This window comes from Syngnathus typhle, linkage group LG13 (genome assembly GCF_033458585.1).
Source record: "Syngnathus typhle isolate RoL2023-S1 ecotype Sweden linkage group LG13, RoL_Styp_1.0, whole genome shotgun sequence".
NCBI classification, from domain to species: domain Eukaryota; kingdom Metazoa; phylum Chordata; class Actinopteri; order Syngnathiformes; family Syngnathidae; genus Syngnathus; species Syngnathus typhle.
This window is the reverse complement of record NC_083750.1, coordinates 659,435-679,928: the sequence shown is the minus strand read 5'-3', so window position 1 is coordinate 679,928 and position 20,494 is coordinate 659,435. Positions and strand designations below refer to the sequence as shown.

At 44.7% G+C, this 20,494-nt stretch overlaps 1 protein-coding gene across 3 annotated transcripts in view; it reads right to left on the bottom strand.

Annotated features, from left to right (window-relative positions):
• Positions 1-20,494, bottom strand: part of cpdp (CPD photolyase) — a 44,389-nt gene that overhangs the window by 6,167 nt on the left and 17,728 nt on the right. For 2 of the 3 annotated variants that reach the window (XM_061294953.1, XM_061294951.1), the window contains exon 8: positions 17,998-18,119. The exons of the other annotated variant lie outside the window; for it this stretch is intronic. In XM_061294953.1, coding sequence (XP_061150937.1) covers positions 17,998-18,119 — 122 coding nt within the window. The remainder of the gene's footprint in view (positions 1-17,997; positions 18,120-20,494) is intronic. 3 annotated transcript variants of the gene reach the window in all.

The following is a 20,494-nucleotide window of genomic DNA, read 5'->3' as shown; positions in this document are numbered from 1 at the left end:
TGAGGGGCTAGCTTCGCAATAACTTGCAGCAACAAGCACTTGACCTGATTGCCGCGGAAAAATGCTCGGCAGGGCAGCGAAAGCACTGCATTATGGGATCTGTAGTTTATTGTGTTATCATTGCTTCATCTCGTCGGGCCATTAGTAACAATAATATAAAATGATCTCGCGGGCCGGATATAATTGCATGCCGGGCCGGGTGTGGCCCGCGGGCCTTGAGTTTGACACATATGGTTTAGATTCTTTAGTTACCTTTGTAAAGTATATAAAGATAAACCCAGATATACCAGTATGTATCCATGTTGGCCGAAACATACAATCAAACTGAATGTTATGTATGTTCCATAATGCCACGATCAAGTCAGCAGCCCGTCCTACATGCCCGACCCATGCCAGAGAAAAATGGATGGTGTTTTGCAATACTAAGGGCTTTTGGGTTTAATCCCCTCAAAGGACTCAGACGGTCGGGAATTACTGAGGCACAACAGCCCGCCCATCCCTGTTACAACATCTCTAGGCCATTCACAATAGTGTCAAAAGGTTCTGTCGTCACACCCGCACCAGTGACTCTCGAAGTGAGTGAAACCATCTCACATCCCCTGTGCTTCCGACGAAGACCTGTTGATGGAGTAAAAGTGGGAGATACAAAGCGCTGCATCACCACCGCACTTCTAGAACCTTCCAGCGAGACCTCGGTGAATACCACAGTAGCAATCAGACAAATCCTAGCAGGAGGCGAAAATCCCCACTCCATCATCAAGAAATGCCCCGCCCCCCTTTTCTTGTCTTCCGGGTTAGAGCAACGCTGGCGTCTGGACTGTTGACTGCCGCTTCTACCCCGAACCGTGTCCGCTATTTGTTTGTCCCCCGTCTGTTTTGTGTTTCCCGTTTTAAGTGTGCCTGTTTTTTCTTTTATTTTCTCGCCTTTTCTCCTGCCCACCGCGTATCTCTGGAGCTCTGCTCGCACCTCTCCGATCCCGCTCCCTCTGACTACGAGCTACGCTAGCCAGCTAGCCAACCCACCACCGGACCCTCCGACCTCCCGGCTCTGAGCCTGTAGCTGCTTGCTCTTGGCTCGGCAAACGGCTCCAACCCAACTTGCTGGCCACTTGGCCGGCGTCCTCGGGGGGAGCACCCGCTCGCTGCGAGCTCGCCGGTCGTGGCTCGGCTGTGTGCTGCCATGACACACTGGGGCGTGCCGTTTGCACGGGTACAGTCGGGATTGACCACCACCACCCACTCCATCAACATCACGACTCGGTCCACTGTTGCTTCCATGCATTTCACTGCCTACCAACTTCTAGTTAACCAGCTACTAGCCATTTCTACCATTTTATCTGGATTATTCCCTGCTGCTGTCACGTCTCATCTCCTGCATGAACTATCACTTCTGCTACTCCGGGCTTCCATTCCACTAACTTCTCGTCCATTTGTCTACACTGCTGCTGATCTTCATCATTTCAACAATAATCACCGTCTCCCTGCTGCCTCAGCTGCCAGCAAGGCTGGGATCCTCCGCCGTCACCGCTACATCCACGGTAGCTCCGGACTATCTTTTAAACGACATTTCCCTGATGGCTCACCCATCCCCTCTTTCTGGACTAACTCTCGCCCCCCCATCACCCCCACCTTCCGTACTGTGAACTTCAACAATCTCCGTTCCCCCACCCCCACTCCTTCATCCATCACCCTTGCACTGCTGAACTGTCGCTCCCTCTCCAACAAATCACTAGTTATTTTCAAACTAATATTGGACAATAATTTGGATCTGCTCCTTCTCTGTGAAACATGGCAACAGCCCCTGGACTATTTTTCTCTCAACCAAGCCACTCCGTCTAACTACAGCTACATTGCCAAACCCCGCCTCTCTGGGCGAGGAGGTGGTATTGCTGTCATCCATAAGCTGTCCCTATCAATCACTGAATTGGACCTCAACCTCCCATCTATTTCATCCTTTGAATATCTCGCTTTTTCCCTCCCCAACTCTACTACTGCTGTTCTTATCTACCGCCCCCCCAAGTCACATCCGTCTTTTCTCTCTGAACTCTCTGAACTTTTCACCATCGTATCCTCAGTCTCCTATTGCCTCCTACTAATCTGTGACTTCAATATCCACATCGACCAGCCAACTGCTCCACTGACGTCTGACTTCATCTCCGTTCTGGACTGCTTTCATCTCACCCAGCACATCAACTTCCCCACCCACACCAAAGGCCACACCCTGGATATAGTATGCTCCTCCTTTCCACTCACATCCAACCCCCATCCTCTCACCTTTCCACTGTCAGATCATCTCTGCATCCTCTTCTCCGCCCCTCTACCCTCGCCTCATAAATCCACAAAGCGCACCATCTCCTACCGCAACATCAAGACTGTAAACCCAATCACGCTTTGCCAGCTCTTATCCTCTGCTCTTCCCTCCGACCCCACTTCTTCCTCCCCTGATGACCTTGCCACCACGCTCAACAACATCCTTTCTGACTCCCTTGATTCCCTAGCCCCCTGGAAAACTTCCTCTGTTACATTCACTAACTCTGCCCCTTGGTACACACCGGAACTGCGCACCATGAAACAAACTGGCCCTCAACTCGAACGCCTCTACAAAAGAACCCGCCTCACCGTCCATGCCGGAACCTTTAAACAACACATCTCCTCCTATCGTGATGCTCTTCTTGCTGCCAAATCTGCTTACTTCTCATCACTCATTAATAACACCAACCGAAACCCCCGCATACTGTTCTCCACCATCAACAAATTGCTCCAGCCACCGGTCACTAAGACACCCTCCTCACCCGCCCTCTGTAACTCCTTCCTTGCCAACTTTAACAACAAAATCGCCCAAATCAACAGTTCTCTGACCGACACCATCAATAACTCCTCCCCTTCTGCCCTCCTGCCCCCCCTTAGTGACCGCCCGCCCTTTCCCTCTCTCACTGTCTTCTCCCTTCATGACTCCTCCACTATCCTAGACATCATTACCTCATCCAAGACAACCACCTGCTCTCTTGAGCCTCTTCCAACGACCTTAACTAAGGCCTGCCTCCCTGTCGTCCTCCCCTACCTCACCACCCTTTTTAATCAGTCTTTATCCCTTGGCCACTTTCCCACTGTCTATAAACTTGCAGCCATCACCCCCATCCTCAAAAAGCCCACCTTGGACCCACTCAACCTCTCCAACTACCGTCCCATCTCCAACCTTTCATTCCTTTCCAAAACCCTTGAACGTATTGTCTCCGCCCAACTCCACACCCATCTCCAGTCCAACAACCTCTATGAACCCTTCCAGTCCGGATTCCGCCCACTTCACAACACTGAAACAGCTCTAGTTAAAGTCACCAACGATCTCCTCATTTCTGCAGACTCTGGTGCCGTCAACATCCTACTACTACTTGACCTTAGCGCAGCTGTTAGGGTTTACAGAATATCTTTATCGTATGATTATGTTGGAATGTAACCTGTAATAATTTAACCAGCTTGTCCTGTCTTAACAAAAGTAGTAGACCAAAGTGCTAAGATCTTTTCAACTTATTGACTAGCTGCAGAGGAAACAACCAAAGTTGCTTTGTTTACAGAACGTCGTAAAAGGTCCCCTGCTATGCTTTGATCAGCAGGGGACCGACTTCACCTCATCCTGTGTTCCCACACCCCCACTTTCAACCCCACTCTGTTTCTCTCAATAAATATGCACCTGAAAAGGCCTGAGTCAGACCTCCATTCGACCATCGCTGTAAGCACAGCTATGAATGGACTCTCCGCCTGCAGGTGTTTGAAATGACTTGCTTGACTCCTGTGTGGTTCTTGCAAAATAAGTTAGAGTGAGCACCACCCTAACATTTTGGTGCCGAAACCCGGGACCCTCATTCCCGCCATCTGGCTGACGGAGGAGGACGTGCTGCATTGTCGACAAGCCAGCGTCCTTTAGGGGGACCTGGAAAAGAAAGTCCTGGGAAGAGAATTTCTTCGCTGGGCCAGCATCTTAGGTCTGCCTTCGTCTGCCAGAGGTGGATTGACGGGGTCCGGCAATGCAACGAACCAGGGGTCAGGTAAGTTAAAAATTGTGTGGTTGTGAAACGCGTAAAAGTAAAAGTGCACAGGAATAAAAATAGGCAAGACAGAAGATAAGAAGTCTTGTGGAAGGAGGGGGTGTTGTAGAGTCCCCCTCCGGATGAATTGGCTCTTCTGGAGCAGTGGTTTTCAAACTGTTTTATATATTTTTGTAAAATCTCACGTACCTCCGTGTACCCTCATTTGACAACCACTGTTCTAAGGGGACAACTTCGCGTTGGCAGGGCTGGGTAACTGGACAGTTGTCTTCAGTTCCCAGGGAAGGAAGGGGTGTTGTAGAGTCCCCCATCCGGATGAAGCAGCTCTTTTATTTTTAAAAGAGGACTTCGCGTAGGCAGGGATAAGAAATTTGTGTGGTTGAGAGAGTGACTGGTAGGATAAATTGACTGCAAAGAGAATTTGGTGGAAGGTCAAATTAAACCTGCATTGAGGATCCTCAAAGAAAAGAGAAAAGAAATAAAAAATTGTATAAACCTAAAATACCAAATTAAGATGGGAAACAAAACTGGTAAATCCCTAGCTCTTGAAGGAGATGAGAAGTACATGGCAGGTAAATTTGTTAATTGTATGCAATACATGCCGAAGTGGAAGAAAAAGTATGGAGTAGAAGGAATGTTGAAAGTGGAAGTCTGGAAAATAGTGGTTGATGTTTTGGAGGAGAGTGTGAATAGGAAGTCAAAGGGACTGAAAAAGAAAGGTAAAGAGAAAGAATTGATTTGTGCTAGAATGTGGTTGAATGCTTCACTAGAGAGAAGAGAACAAATCCAAAAGACAAAAGATAGAAAGTTGAAAAGTAATGAGGCTGCGACTATGTTTGTCAGGCCGGAAGACAATGAGGCCACAGTGCGCAGGCGCACTGTCCCGGCCACGGCTCCAGCCACAGCTGGAAATGCAGCTCAAGCGGAGCAAGAGGGATCTTCCGCTCGTATGCAAAACTTGTATCCACGTTTAACAGACCTGCACCCTCCCCCATATAACAGAAAAAAAAGTCAGTTACTAGAAGTCCGGTACAAACGAGAAGTCTGACCACTGCTGCTAGATTTTCCCAAAATTTGGACAATGTTGATGTGTGCCCAATGATACAGGTGCCAAACCCTATTGTAGGGGAAGGCCAACCTCCACATACGTATGTTTTTCGGCCATGGACTTTGGAAGAGGCAAGAAAAGCAGTTGAAGGGGTTACCCCTGTTGCTGAAGACCCAGATAAATGGGCAGAAGACATGGCTGGAATCATACATTCCTATAGACTGAATGGGCATGAGAAGCTGCAATGTCTTCTTTGGGGAAAGACTGGGCAAAGGTTAGAGGTCATTATACAGGTAGAAATAATCAAGGGCCCTTTCCCTATCCCGTTGAGGGAAATCAATTGGTAGGGGAGTATGCAGCACAATGGAATGATCTTGTGCAAAGAGTGAGAACTATATTTCGAAGACGAGCGAATTATGGTCATTTGGCAGGAATTAAACAGAACCCTGGGGAAGATGTTGATGATTTTCCCTTAAGATTTGAAAAAGAATTCAGGGTGCATAGTGGCATCCCATTCGATGATGCAGCTGAGAGTGCTTATCAGCAGCAGCTTAAAAATGCGCTCCTTACAAATTTCCGCCCTGAAATCAGCAACTGGGTGAGGAAACATTTGGTGGAAGTAGATGTTGCAAGTGTGACAACAACTATGCAATGGGCCAGACATGCTGAAAAGGTGATCAAAAGAGGCAAAAGTTCTGATGTATTTCATCTAGGCAACGATGATGATGACCTAGATGAAGATACAACAGTCTTCTTCCATGGGTCCCAGCGGGCCAGAGGAAGAGGTAGAGGCCAACAAGGTCGCAGAACTCCATATAATTCAAAACCCCCATCAGGTTCTAACAACTGTTGGAACTGTGGGAAACGTGGACACTGGTCAAAAGAGTGTCGTCGTGCAAAACAGTACCAATCAAAGGGTGGAGGAAGAGGCAGAGGAAAAGCCAAATTTTCAACATGTCAAGCTTCCCCCCCCTTTTTGACCGCTCATGCTAATACAGAGACATTGTATGCTACATTTAATGGAAATTATTGATTGGTTGTGTTGTAAGATTATACAAACTTCTATATGCAAGCTAAATCTAAGAGATTGAGTTCTTTGAATTTGAAAACAAGGAGAAAATTCTGATTACCGTTTTTTTACGTGTATAGTGCGCAAAATTTAACTAATTTATTGTCCTAAAATCTAGGGTGCGCATTATACATGGGTACAAATTTTTTTTAATTTTTTTCTTTTTTAAAGAAAGTCATGGTACAACAAAACCAACAACAGGACTGACCGACAAAGTCGTGGAAGAAAAAGACAGGGTGACATTACCAAAGACAGGAACAGAAACCAAACAGACATCATGACAGTAACACATGCAATGATCCGACGGTGAGCGAGGGGCAGACAGGACTTAAATACAAAACACGTTACATCGATTGAGGTGACACAGGAAGAGAGGGGCGACGCGAACAGAAACTATGGCAACCTAGACACATAGCAAAACTGGGGATGAGACATGACAAATCTCCCTCGAAATAAAACTTGAAATCATCTTTCTTCTTGTTTGTTGTCAATCGCGCATCGCATTCAGCCATCCTGCCCAACACACTTCATCAGAAAAATTCATAATTGACGACACATCGTTTGATGCGATGGTGCAATCCTTGATGGTGTGTTATTGTCAAATATTGTTTGTTTTTTAATCTCCATCGCGGACCGGACGTCATACGGAGGCCGCCATTACAGATGCGCAGAACGGATGCGCAAGACACGTCAGCTATATAAAGAGCGAGAGTTCAGTTCTCCACCTATTAGTTTCAATTCACAGTTTAATTTGCAGTTTCAATCAGCAAATAACAAAATGCGTATTACAGGTAATATTTTATTTCACAACACTTTGCCTTGTTCCTTTCGTCTCTGCTGTTCACTTCAAACACGCTCCATACGACCGCAATGCTCTCGTATCAGACGCTTGCTCGATCACCTGCTCGTTTGCTGCCTGTCACAATGTACCCTACACAAATCCGAAACTTTTGTTGCGGCTCCGAGTCACGACGAGGGGCAAGTTTTGGTTTCCAAGGGTGTTTTTATTCCTCTTCAACGTCTCTCCCATACAGAGCCGCCTTTTTCACGTCCGCAGGCCTTTTTCACATGCGCGCACGGAGCGCGGTGGTGCGTTACGGGCAGTCGGAGAAATCAACGCCAACAAAAAAAATTACATCCAGCCTAGTTAAGACCATACCAAAGACTATAAAAATGGGACCCATTGCCTCCCTGCGTGTGTGACGATCATTAGGACTTAAAAAAAAAAAGAAAAAGAAAAATTAAAAAAAATTCATAAAAATTGGGTGCGTATTATACATGGGTACAGGCTTTTTTCCAGCATCAGCATGCCATTTTTAGGGTGCGTATTATACATGGGGGCGCACTATACACGGAAAAAAACGGTAATTTGCAAGCAGGTTTTTTTTTTGGATTGGTGGATTGTTCTATCAAGAATCTTGAGTTGAAAATGGTATATGAATGTTGTGTGGAGAGCTTGGATGAATTGGGACCAATGTGATAGAAAGACTCCTTTTTGAAGGCTGTGTGTGAGATGTAAATGAGCATTGATGACTGAATGCCCGACTGAAGGGAAAATACAGGTTGAATGGTTGAAGTTGTCGGAGACTGCTATGGACAAGTAGTTGAGCGACTTTGAAGCAAGAATGATTTTGAGTAAGTTAGATGCTACAAAGGAAAGAGAAAAAAAAAAAAAGAAACAAATACAAACAAAAGAAAAATAAAGGTTGCTTTTGACAAGAGTTGCAAAGAACAGACGAAGAACAGTCCTTGACCCGGCATTTGCGTTTGGCGGTCGTCAATGTGGTTCCAAGACCTGCGTCTTGTGGTTTGTCATTTGTAACGTTTGGCTGTTGTGATCCTCCCAAACAGACATAAGTGATTTGTGCTTTTGTTGTTTGTTGTAATTCGTTTGTGGGAGGGCTGCAGGGGCTTGCTCCTTCGGTGTCTCACCTGTGCCTTCCTGCCTTCCATTGTCTCCACTTAGACTGGACTGTGGAGGGGGGAGTGTGGTATTGTGGTGTGAAAAAGGTGTAGGAGCCTGTGGTGATTGATATTGTAATTTGATTGTGGGGGAGACTGATGTAGGTGTGGAGCTCTGGACTCTGCGGGTAGCTGTTTGCTGGGTTGGCGCGGGTGGGGGACGACAGCATTGATTGTCCCAGTACTGGCCAGGCTGGGATAAATCAGTATGAAAATGCCGGGCCCCCCCTCTTGCTTCCCTTGCTGTGGCTGCGCGCGGAGTAGGGTCGTACCCACTCCAGGGGTGTGCTGAGTGCGTGGTAGCAAGTGATATTGAAGCAGGGTGATGCCTAGGGAAGGTGTGACAATAGTTGCACGAAAGATAAAAGGCACTGAGGAAAGAAAAAAAAAAAAAGAAAAGAGAAAAAGTACACCCAAAACGTCAAAAAAAAGGATGCCGTATGCGCAGCGTTGTTTGTTGGTATTGTTTGTGAGCTGTGTCTCTGCTGTTTTTGTGTTGTCTGTGTGTTGTGTTATGTGTTAAAAGGATGAAATTTACTAATATAGGTGCACTAAAGAATTTATTTATTAAGTTCAGTCTATCTGATTTGCACCGCAAAACAAAACCGATTTTGTTAAGATAGGAAGGAAAAATAAAAAAGCGAGCAATTTGTTTATGGGCAGAAACTGGTCCACGCTCCAGGGTTATAATGCCTGGTCATAATAGATGCATTCTAAAAATGGATTGAATTGGCTTCAAAATAAACACTGAATGCCTTAACAGTGGCAAAAACATTATGTAAAGAAATAATACCTTGTCAACAACTGCTGTAAATGTTAAAGGATGGAATCACTATCTCTAAAATGAATGTGGATAGTTTGTTTTAGGTGACTATAAGAGTAACTGGTAAAATAAACAATTGATTGCTAATCGCAAAACAAGCTGCAAAGACAGGAAAAATAATGAATGTCATGTGTATGGGTTTACGACCGATTCTTTATGTTGTACCGTTGCCATTGATAAAAGATTGTGTGAAATCTGTCACGTCTACTGATTGTGAAATGTGCGACAGAGTGTTCTATATAATATCCGTTGAAAAAAAAAGAAAAAAAAAAGCCATTGCTTTTAGAGAATGTAGTCAACCAAAATTGTATATGTACCGACACGCCAAGATCTGGGAAAAAGCTGGAAAAAACTAAAACATAATATCTTTAAATTTGAGAGGCGGCGATGATCTGACTGAAATTGATGCAATTAAAGTCCCCAGAGGAGTTCCTGATTAATAAGAATTAATTGACCAAATTGAAGCGGGATGGGAGTCCTCCATTTGCTGCTGGTGGACGATGAACAAGAACGTTGACAGGATAAATTACATCCATTGCAACATGCAGAAATTGGGCAAACGGACGCAAGCGGGACTTGAGGCAGTGCGCGAACAGCTAGCCACGCCTTCCCTAATGTCAATCCAGAACCGCAATGCTCTTCTTATGTTGTTGTCTGGGAAAGGAAGGGTCTGCGCAATGTTCAGGGAACAATGCTGCACCTTCATCCAGAATGACACCGCCCCTGATGGGAGCCTGACGAAGGTGATTGCAAGCTTGCAATCCCTCAACACGAGGATGGAAGAGCACAACAAGTGGATGACTGCTTTTGGGATGTATAAAGCCCTTGTGTCCTCAATTACTGCTATACTCACCTTGTGTGGATGTTGTTGTATTCCATGTCTCCGTGCTCTGTTTAATCGTCTTATCACTACAGCAATCTCGCCCATGGACGACGAGATGGCCCGGGTATGCCTAATGTCTGAACGGCAGCATGTTGATGATAACGATGATGATGATGCAATTTTCGCACTTGAGTTTACAGGCTTTTTTCCAGATCTGTGTTTCCGAATGATGATGTCGCAACATTTATCCTTTTTGGTGGAAATATTTGTGCGCATACTTGTGATCCGACAACTGAAAGTCAAAGTCAAAGTCTGCTTTATTGTCAACGTCTTCACATGCCGAGACACACAAAGAGATCGAAATTACGTTTTCGCTATCCCACGGTGACAAGACATTGTCAAGTGACATGGAGGTACGAGATGGTGTAAACTTGGGTAGTGAATTTGGTTCAGGCACATTGGCTATCCCAAAACATGTAGTAGTTCAAGATTTCACCAGGAGATGGTGTTAAAGCTTGACATAGGGGTGACCTGATGGAAATGAACAAATCTAACAAATTAAATAGTTAGCAATTGGGAGGACACGACCTGTTCAAACACGCAGATACGCACAATTTTGGAATATGAATTTGCTATGCCATAATTTTAAGATGCAACAGCTTGAGCAATATCAATATATGTGTTTAGGTTGGAAGAACCCATTATTGTGTTAAGTACTATTATGTGTTGAGATTGATCTTTATTAGACAAGATATATGTGATTCATGTTGCAATGTTTTGTCCAACCTGTATTTAACATTGGTGTTCCATCCATACCTGAATGCATTAAGTTGAGAGGAGACTTAAGGGCTAATACTAAAAGTAAAGAACGAGCAAAACAGGAAACATCTGTTTCCGGTGATTGCTGCTTGAAGCAAGGTTGCCAAGACAACCAGTGGTTTCTAGCCGGCCTGGACAGGCATCAGCTAAGGAACATTCTCGAAACTTCCAGAAATTTCCAGGAAGGCCACCTGACGTGCCGGAGGATGTAATTCCGATTAGCTAATGCCAGAAGCCTATAAATAGGTTGCCCGGACACAGAGCGGGCGCGCTTCTTCCCAGTCAGGGCGATGGCCGTGACGCTGCCCGGAGTAAAAGAACGAAGATGGATTTTGCATTCTTTTTGAGATTGAACCAAAATCTACTAAGATGAATTTCCAGAGTCTTCGAATTGGACTTTATCAAATTTTAAGCTTTGAGGAAAGCAGGGGAGAAGGCCACCGGGCAGAAAAGGGGAAGTCGCCACTTTTACTTTCTCCTCATGGCCAGACCTTTCCTCATTTTTTAAACAGAATTCGGATTTTGGAACAAAGGAGAGCCGATCACTCAACTCAATCTGGACTTCCACTGCTACGCTGATGACACCCAGATCTATATACGTACGACACCAACCCGTAACCCTTCCCTCACCCATTTTGAAACCTGCATCTCTACAATAAAAGCATGGCTGACCCACAACTTTCTCAAACTCAACAGTGACAAAACAGAGCTCCTCCTCATAGGCACTAAATCCTCCCTTAATAAAACTGGATCCATCACACTCGCCATTGACTCCTCAAACATCACTCCTTCCCCTCTGGCACGCAATCTTGGCGTTATTTTTGACCCCACACTGTCCTTTCAACCTCATGTTAGCTCAGTTGTCAAGACCTCCCACTCCCACCTACGACGCATCGCTAAAATCCGGCACTGCCTTTCTCTCCCTGCCGCTGAATCTCTCATCCACGCCTTCATCTCATCCCGGCTTGACTACTGCAACTCCCTTCTCACTGGAATCACTGCTGACTCACTCCATAGACTTCAACTAGTGCAAAACTCTGCTGCCCGCCTCCTTACCCACACCCGGTCCCGTGAACACATCACTCCTGTTCTCCACTCTCTTCACTGGCTCCCCATGAAGGAGCGTATCATCTTCAAGATACTCCTCCTCACCTTCAAAGCCCTTCACCACCTGGCTCCCACTTACCTATCCGACCTCCTTGTCCCCTACTGCCCCGACCGTCCCCTCCGATCCTCCAATACTTCACGTCTGACAGTCCCAAAATCCAAACTCAAATCCTTCGTGACAGAGCCTTCTCCTGCACATCACCCCGACTCTGGAACTCTCTCCCCCAGTCTGTCTGTGACTCACCCACACTCCCCATATTTAAGTCCCGTCTAAAAACTTACCTCTTCTCCCAAGCTTATGACCTCCCCTACCCATAACAGGTTTCCTCTTCTTAAGTTTATCCGATTGTTTCCTCCCCGTCCCCCCCCCCCCCCCCTCATGTATGTCTTTGCCTTGTTCCCTGTAAGCGTCTTTGGGTTCTTGAAAAGCACTATACAAATTTAATGAATTATTATTATTACCGTTTTTTTCCTTGTATAATGCGCAAAATTTAACTAATTTATTGTCCTAAAATCTGGGGTGCGCATTATACATGGGTACAAAAAATATATATATTTTTTTTCTTTTTTTTTTAAGAAAGTCATGGTACAGCAAAACCAACAACAGGACTGACCGACAAAGACGTGGAACAAAAAGACAGGGTGACATTACCAAAGACAGGAACAGAAACCAAACAGACATCATGACATCATCCGACGGTGAGCGAGGGGCAGACAGGACTTAAATACAAAACACATTACATTGATTGAGGTGACACAGGAAGAGAGGGGCGACGCGAACAGAAACTATGGCAACCTAGACACATAGCAAAACTGGGGACGAGACATGACAAATCTCCCTCGAAATCAAACTTGAAATCACCTTTCTTCTTGTTTGTTGTCAATCGCGCATTGCATTCAGCCATCCTGCCCAACACACTTACTCAGTAAAATTCATAATTGACGACACTTTGTTTGATGCGATGGTGCAATCCTTTATGGTGTGTTATTGTCAAATATTGTTTGTTTTTCAACAAACAGGACAGGACGTCATACGGAGGCAGTATGACTGCGCATGCGCACTATGGATCCGATGCGCAGAACGGATGCGCAAGACACGTCAGCTATATAAAGAGCGAGAGTTGTTTTCTTCCTATTAGTTTCAATTCACAGTTTAATTAGCAGTTTCAATCAGCAAATAACAAAATGCATATTACAGGTAATATTTTATTTGACAACACTTTGCCTTGTTCCTTTCGTCTCTGCTGTTCACTTCAAACACGCTCCATACGACCGCAATGCTCTCGTATCAGACGCTTGCTCGATCACCTGCTCGTTTGCTGTCACAATGTACCCTACACAAATCCGAAGCATTTGTTGCGGCTCCGAGTCACGACGAGGGGCAAGTTTTGGTTTCCAAGGGTGTTTTTATTCCTCTTCAACGTCTCTCCCATACAGAGCCGCCTTTTTCACATGTCCGCACGCCACTTTCCTCTCTTTTCATCTGATCGCGGTGGTGCCTTTACGGGCAGTCGGAGAAATCAACGCCAACAAAAAAAATTACATCCAGCCTAGTTAAGACCATACCAAAGACTATAAAAAATGGGACCCATTGTCTCCCTGCGTGTGTGACGATCATTGGGACTTAAAAAATAAATAAATAAATAAATACAATTGGGTGCGTATTATACATGGGTACAGGCTTTTTTCCAGCATCAACATGCCCTTTTTAGGGTGCGTATTAGAGATGCACCGATCCGATATCTGGATCGGATATCGGCCCCGATATCAACAAAATAGATGGATCGGGTATCGGAAAATACAGCCGATCTGTGAGCCGATACTTTCCTTAATCTATTGGGACGCGGGCTACGTCATACGTCAACAGCACGTGTGCCGCATGCCACGAGAATTTTCTAAACAAACGCAAACATGGAGCGAACGTTCGCTTCTCTTCCCCGGGTTGCTAAGCGGACGTCAAACCCTGCGCGTTCGCTTCTCTTCGGGTTGCTAATGGGACGTCAAAGGCTGCGCGTTCGCTTCTCTCCCGAATGGGGGGGTGGGGTGGGGCGGAGGCTAATCGGATGTCAAACGCTGCGTGTTCGCTTCTCTTCCGGGGGGGTGTTAATGGGACGTCAAACGCTTTGTGTGGCGGGCTCCATCTAGTGTGGAAATTGAGAAGCTGAGCGCAAGCTTCTTGTGCGGGCCATATTCAATTATGTTTTCAGAATTTGCTGCGGGCCAATAAAAACTGGACCGTTAGTTTGGACACCCCTAATTTAGAGCAAAGAACTGTGTAGTCTGCCTGATGCCATTGCCTTTGGTCTTTTCTGTTCCACATGTAGAGTTACCGTTTTTTTCCGTGTATAGTGCGCAATATTTTACTAATTTATTGTCCTAAAATCTGGGGTGCGTATTATACATGGGTACAAAGAAAAAAATTTTTAATTTTTTTTTTTTTTTTTTTAAATAAAGTCATGGTACAACAAAACCAACAACAGGACTGACCGACAAAGTCGTGGAACAAAAAGACAGGGTGACATTACCAAAGACAGGAACAGAATGACAGTAACACATGCAATGATCCAACGGTGAGCGAGGGGCAGACAGGACTTAAATACAAAACACGTTACATCGATTGAGGTGACACAGGAAGAGCGGGGTGACACGAACAGAAACTATGGCAACCTAGACACATAGCAAAACTGGGGACGAGACATGACAAATCTCCCCCGAAATGAAACTCACCTTTCTTCTTGTTTGTTGTCAATCGCGCATCGCATTCAGCCATCCTGCCCAACACACTTAGTAAAATTCATAATTGACGACACATCGTTTGATGCGATGGTGCAATCCTTGATGGTGTGTTATTGTCAAATATTGTTTGTTTTTTAATCTCCATCGCGGACCGGACGTCATACGGAGGCCGCCATTACAGATGCGCAGAACGGTTGCGCAAGACACGTCAGCTATATAAAGAGCGAGAGTTCAGTTCTCCACCTATTAGTTTCAATTCACAGTTTAATTAGCAGTTTCAATCAGCAAATAACAAAATGCGTATTACAGGTAATATTTTATTTCACAACACTTTGCCTTGTTCCTTTCGTCTCTGCTGTTCATTTCAAACACGCTCCATACGACCGCAATGCTCTTGTATCAGACGCTCGCTCGATCACCTGCTAGTTTGCCGTCTGTCACAATGTACCCTACACAAATCCGAAACATTTGTTGCGGCTCCGAGTCACGACGAGGGGCAAGTTTTGGTTTCCAAGGGTGTTTTTATTCCTCTTCAACGTCTCTCCCATACAGAGCCGCCGTGTGCGCACGGAGCGCGGTGGTGCGTTTAGGGGCAGTCGGAGAAATCAACGCCAACAAAAAAATGACATCCAGCCTAGTTAAGACCATACCAAAGACTTTAAAAATGGGACCCATTGCCTCCCTGCGTGTGTGACGATCTTTGGGACTTAAAAAAAAAAAAAAATTAAAAAAAAAATTAAAAAAAATTCATAAAAATTGGGTGCGTATTATACATGGGTACAAGCTTTTTTCCAGCATCAGCATGCCATTGTTAGGGGTGCGTACTATACATGGGGGCGCACTATACATGGAAAAAAACGGTATGTAGCTTGTTAAGTCAACCATAATATCGGATCGGTATCGGGTATCGACCGATACGCAAAGCCACGGCATCGGTATCGGTATCGGAACTGAAAAAGTCGGATCGGTGCATCTCTAGTGCGTATTATACATGGGGGCGCATTATACACGGAAAAAAACGGTATTATTATTATCATCGAAGGGGGATGGTGGCTCTGTGGTCGCCGAGGCTACGCAGTCCTTCCAGGACAATGGGATGGCACATGTGCCCCCGTATGTGTCAGATCACACTGTGTTCCTCAGTCTGACACATTTTCAGGAACATCATCAGCGAAAGACACGTGCAGCTGTTGCTCCCACCTTCCGTCCCTACGACAGTGTCTGGGGCTCAGACGTACCAGATGAATACAAGCTTTGGAGCACAGAACAAAAGGTGGCACTCACACTCTTCCCACAGCCGGGTGTGGCTAAGACTATTCTCCAAATAGAAACTATCGACTAGAGGTTGAAGACCATTGCCAATTTTACTCTAGAGGCCCTTACATGTTACCAGACGAAGCTGCAAGCTCTGAGACTAATGGCACTACAGTCCCGGATGGTTTTGGACCTCCTGACTGCCGAAAAAGGAGGTGTGTGTGAAATAGTTGGTACCTCCTGTTGTACCTACATCCCAGGAGAAAATGACACCAACATCGAGTATGCTCTACAAGGACTTCGGAACCTCCGTAGGGCTATGTCCCAGGACGAAACTCCGGCCAAGGATGTCCATCCCTTTTGGTGGGTGTTTTACGGCAATTGGAGGCAACTTCTCTTGAAAGTTGCAGTTCTTTTAGTTGCCATACTGTTATTTCTCTGTATTTTTACATCATGCATCATACCTTGTATTCATCACATGATGACTAAAATGTTGACATCAGCGTTTGCTGTCCAGAATATCATGTTGGTCCAGCGTGAACAAGATGAGTGGGACCACCTTGCGTAAATCGCCTACTTGGTTTTTTTTTTTTTTCTTTTTGATGATCCAAAACAAAATACATTCCATTATGACGAACATGGCCAAAGCCGAATGGAGAGCTGTAGTTCTGATAAACTTTGGAATGTAAACGTTCATATTTTTTTATGTTACTATACTATATTGTGTAGGCATATACTCATTTATACACATATGTAGTTATTAGTTGATGTTTTGTTTTCCCATGAATTCCAATGTTAAACAGGGGGGAATGTTGGGAAAAAATATACTTTTTATCATTGGATTCTATGTATCTACTTATGTGTGCAAGACATTCTACAGGATGTGACATTTTGACCTCGTGATAATGACTTGGGAGCAGAAGGCTGGCTAAGGAGCTCATATCTGGAGTCACGAGCCGCACTATACAATAATCCCCATAGTTAGCTATCCATGAACAGATCATGAGGTTGTCATGGGATGGCTGAAGCAGACAAACGTCTTATTTAAGTAGAAGTCATGAGAACGCCACAGAGGTATCCATCCCATAGGCACTAAGTCTACGTCTTTGTTAAGCTAAAGTCATGAGACGACCATACTGCTTCTGTCCGTAATAGTATCGCTGTTGTGCGGTGGTCATGAGATGTAATCGTGGAATGTCCTTCCTGTCTAAAGAAGCTATGCATTCATGTACACTTGCTCCATTGTTTGTTCCTCAATAAAAGGCACGACCAAACTGAAGGAAGGGCGCGGATCTCAGCCACACTCGCTGTGTGCCTGGATTGCGCCCATCTGCAGATGATCGCTTGCCATCGAAGACATATCCTGCCTCTGAGATTATTTTCAGAAAAATGTTGTGAACCCAACAGTGATCTAACCCCCCAATTCCAACCCTTAATGCTGAGTGCCAAGCAGGGAGGAAATGGGTCCCATTTTTATACTCTTTGGTATGACCCGGCCGGTCCCACAATCTTCCAGTCTCAGGGCGGACACTCTACCACTAGGTCACTGAGCTGGTGTTCTAAACAAGCAATTAAAACGTTTCCCATTATTTCCATCCATTCAACTTCTGTCCTCATTAAGGTGGCGGGTGTGCTGGAGTCTGGACTTTTGGCGAGAGGCCGGGTATACCCTTGACTGGTTGTATTCAGGAAGTACTCACCTTCCACAATTTATTGTCCCAGCTGTATTCCAAAATGTATAATGCGCAAAATTTAACAATTTTTTTGTCTTAAAATCTGGGGTGCGCATTAATACATGCGTACAAAAAAAAAATGTTTTTTTTTTTTTAAATCCGGATATGATACGGAGGCCGCCATTACAGATGCGCTTTCTTCTCTGCTGTTCACTTCAAACACGCTCCATACGAACACAATGCTTTCGTATCAGACGCTTGCTCGATCACCTGCACGTTTGCTGTCACAATGTACCCTACACAAATCCAAAACGTTTCTTCCCTATTGAGTTTGCTAGCCTATGCGCAGTGATACTGACCGGCAGAATAACATCCGGTTGTTCCCAAAGATGATCTTTTTTCGGAAATAATTTTACGTTTACGAACTTAAGTAGGAGTCAGAATTTGGGTGCGTATTATACATGGGTACAGGCTTTTTTCCAGCATCAACATGCCATTTTTAGGGTGCGTATTATACATGGGGGCGCATTATACATGGAAAAAACGGTAAATTAATTTTAGCCCACAACATGAGAGCTTTAAAAGCCAGAACTGCTCAATTGCATAATATTCTCCCTCAAATTTGGGTAAAATGTGATACCTGAGCTGCATTCCACAGTTTGTCATGAGTCTTGGCTTTCTCCAGTTGCTCTCGGGTGTACAGATATGGCCGTTTATCCTTGGCGTGATTGCTCAAGCTCTTTTGAGCCCATTCGTAAGCACCTGGATCAAAGAAACCGCAAAAAAAATAAATGTTGACAGATAAAAAAAAAAAAATGTTAATTCCTTAACATTCACTTTTATTCCATCCTTAAATTAAGCAAGAATGTAGGTTTTGTTGTTTTAATTGGCACCGGACATTGGTTAAGTCCAGTGACGTGCAGTGAGGTTCATGACCGGGGAGGCACTGACATCGTCCCACCCCCCCGGTAAAATTTGTCCGGCACCTAACCGTGTCACAAAAAAGGTTGGGGAACGCTGCTCTAGTGTGGCTTATTCATTATTTAATTTGAACTACCGTATTTTGCGCCCTATTAGGCGCACCGGGTTATAAGGCGCACCTTCAATGAACGGCCCATTTTAAAACTTTGTCCATATATAAGGCGCACCGGACTATAAGGCGCATAAAATAGAAGCTTTACTGCAACAAACTGAGGTTGACTAGGGTTGCGGTATGCACCCACTAGCCAATAACCAACGAGCCCTCTGTAAACAATCGCGTTTCTCAAACGATCTCCTATAAAATGATTGGAACTGACTAAAGTTCGATCTAACGCATTGGTACTACTATGTTTCCCTTCCATATCGATCCGTAGATTTACTCGAAACATTAACAGAGCAGCCTATTTTGACATGAAATAGCCTCGCGCGTATAGCAGCTATCGTTATAGCATTAGCCATCCGCAATTTCCTATGAGCCTCAGCTCGCAATCTCCCATGAGCCTCAGCAAAGTGTAAACAATCGCGTTTCTCAAACGATCTCCTATTAAATGATCAGAACTGACTAAAGTTCGATCTATTGCATTGGTACTACTTACCTATGTTTCCCTTCCATATCGATCCGTAGATTTACTCGAAACATTAACAGAGCAGCCTATTTTGACATGAAATAGCCTCGCGCGTATAGCAGCTATCGTTATAGCATTAGCCATCCGCAATTTCCTATGAGCCTCAGCTCGCAATCTCCCATGAGCCTCAGCAAAGTGTAAACAATCGCGTTTCTAGAACGATCTCCTATAAAATGATTGAAACTGACTAAAGTTCGATCTAACGCATTGGTGCTACTTACCTATGTTTCATTTCCATATTGATCCGTAGATTTACTCGAAACATTAACAGAGCAGCCTATTCTGACATAAAATAGCCTCGCGCGTATAGCAGCTATCGTTAGCGTTTCTCAAACGATCTCCACACAATATTTTGCATGCTTGAATATTCATATTGTGTTTCTTTAAAACTGGGCAACCCGGAAGAATGTGTTGTCTTTTGATGGTCACAGAAGGCACACGAGTTTTTGGTGTTAAGGACCCGAGACCCAGGCGCCTGTATTAGCTTGCTTTGTCAGGATTAAACAATTGGTAAATCCTGGTCTTCTCATTGACAGAATGAACTCGCAAAATTGTTAGGTGTACCAGTGTGTAGATTAGGACATAACTTTTGTGTTGCAGTGCCTTGCGAAGGTATTCAGCCCCCTTGAACCTTTCAACATTTCGCCACATTTCAGGCTTCAAACATAAAGATATAAAATTGGAATTTTTTGTCAAGAATCAACAACAAGTGGGACACAATCGTGAAGTGGAACGAAATTTATTGGATAATTTAAACTTTTTTAACAAATAAAAAACTGAAAAGTGGGGCATGCAATATTATCCGGCCCCTTTACTTTCAGTGCAGCAATCTCACTCCAGAAGTTCAGTGAGGATCTTTGAATGATCCAATGTTGTCCTAAATGACTGATGATGATAAATAGAATGCACCTGTGTGTAATCAATTCTCCGTATAAATGCACCTGCTCTTTGGTAGTCTCAGGGTTCTGTTTAAAGCCTCTCTGCGCTTTGAAGACAAAGGGACACACCAGGCAGGTCCGAGATACTGTTGTGGAGAAGTTTAAAGCCGGATTTGGATACAAAAAGATTTCCCAAGCTTTAAACATCTCAAGGAGCACTGTGCAAGCAATTATATTGGAATGGAAGGAGTATCAGACCACTGCAAATCTACCAAGACCCGGCTGTCCCTCCAAACTTTCATCTCAAACAAGGAGAAGACTGATCAGAGATGCAGCCAAGAGGCCCATAATCACTCTAGATGAACTGCAGATAACTACAGCTGAGGTGGGAGAGTCTGTCCATAGGACAACAATCAGTCGTGCACTGCACAAATCTGGACTTTATGGAAGAGTGGCAAGAAGAAAGCCGTTTCTCAAAGATATCCATAAAAAGTCTCGTTTAAAGTTTGCCACAAGCAACCTGGGAGACACCAAACATGTGGAAGAAGGTGCTTTGGTCAGATGAAACCAAAATCGAACTTTTTGGCCACAATGCAAAACGATATGTTTGGCGTAAAAGCAACACAGCTCATCACCCTGAACACATCATCCC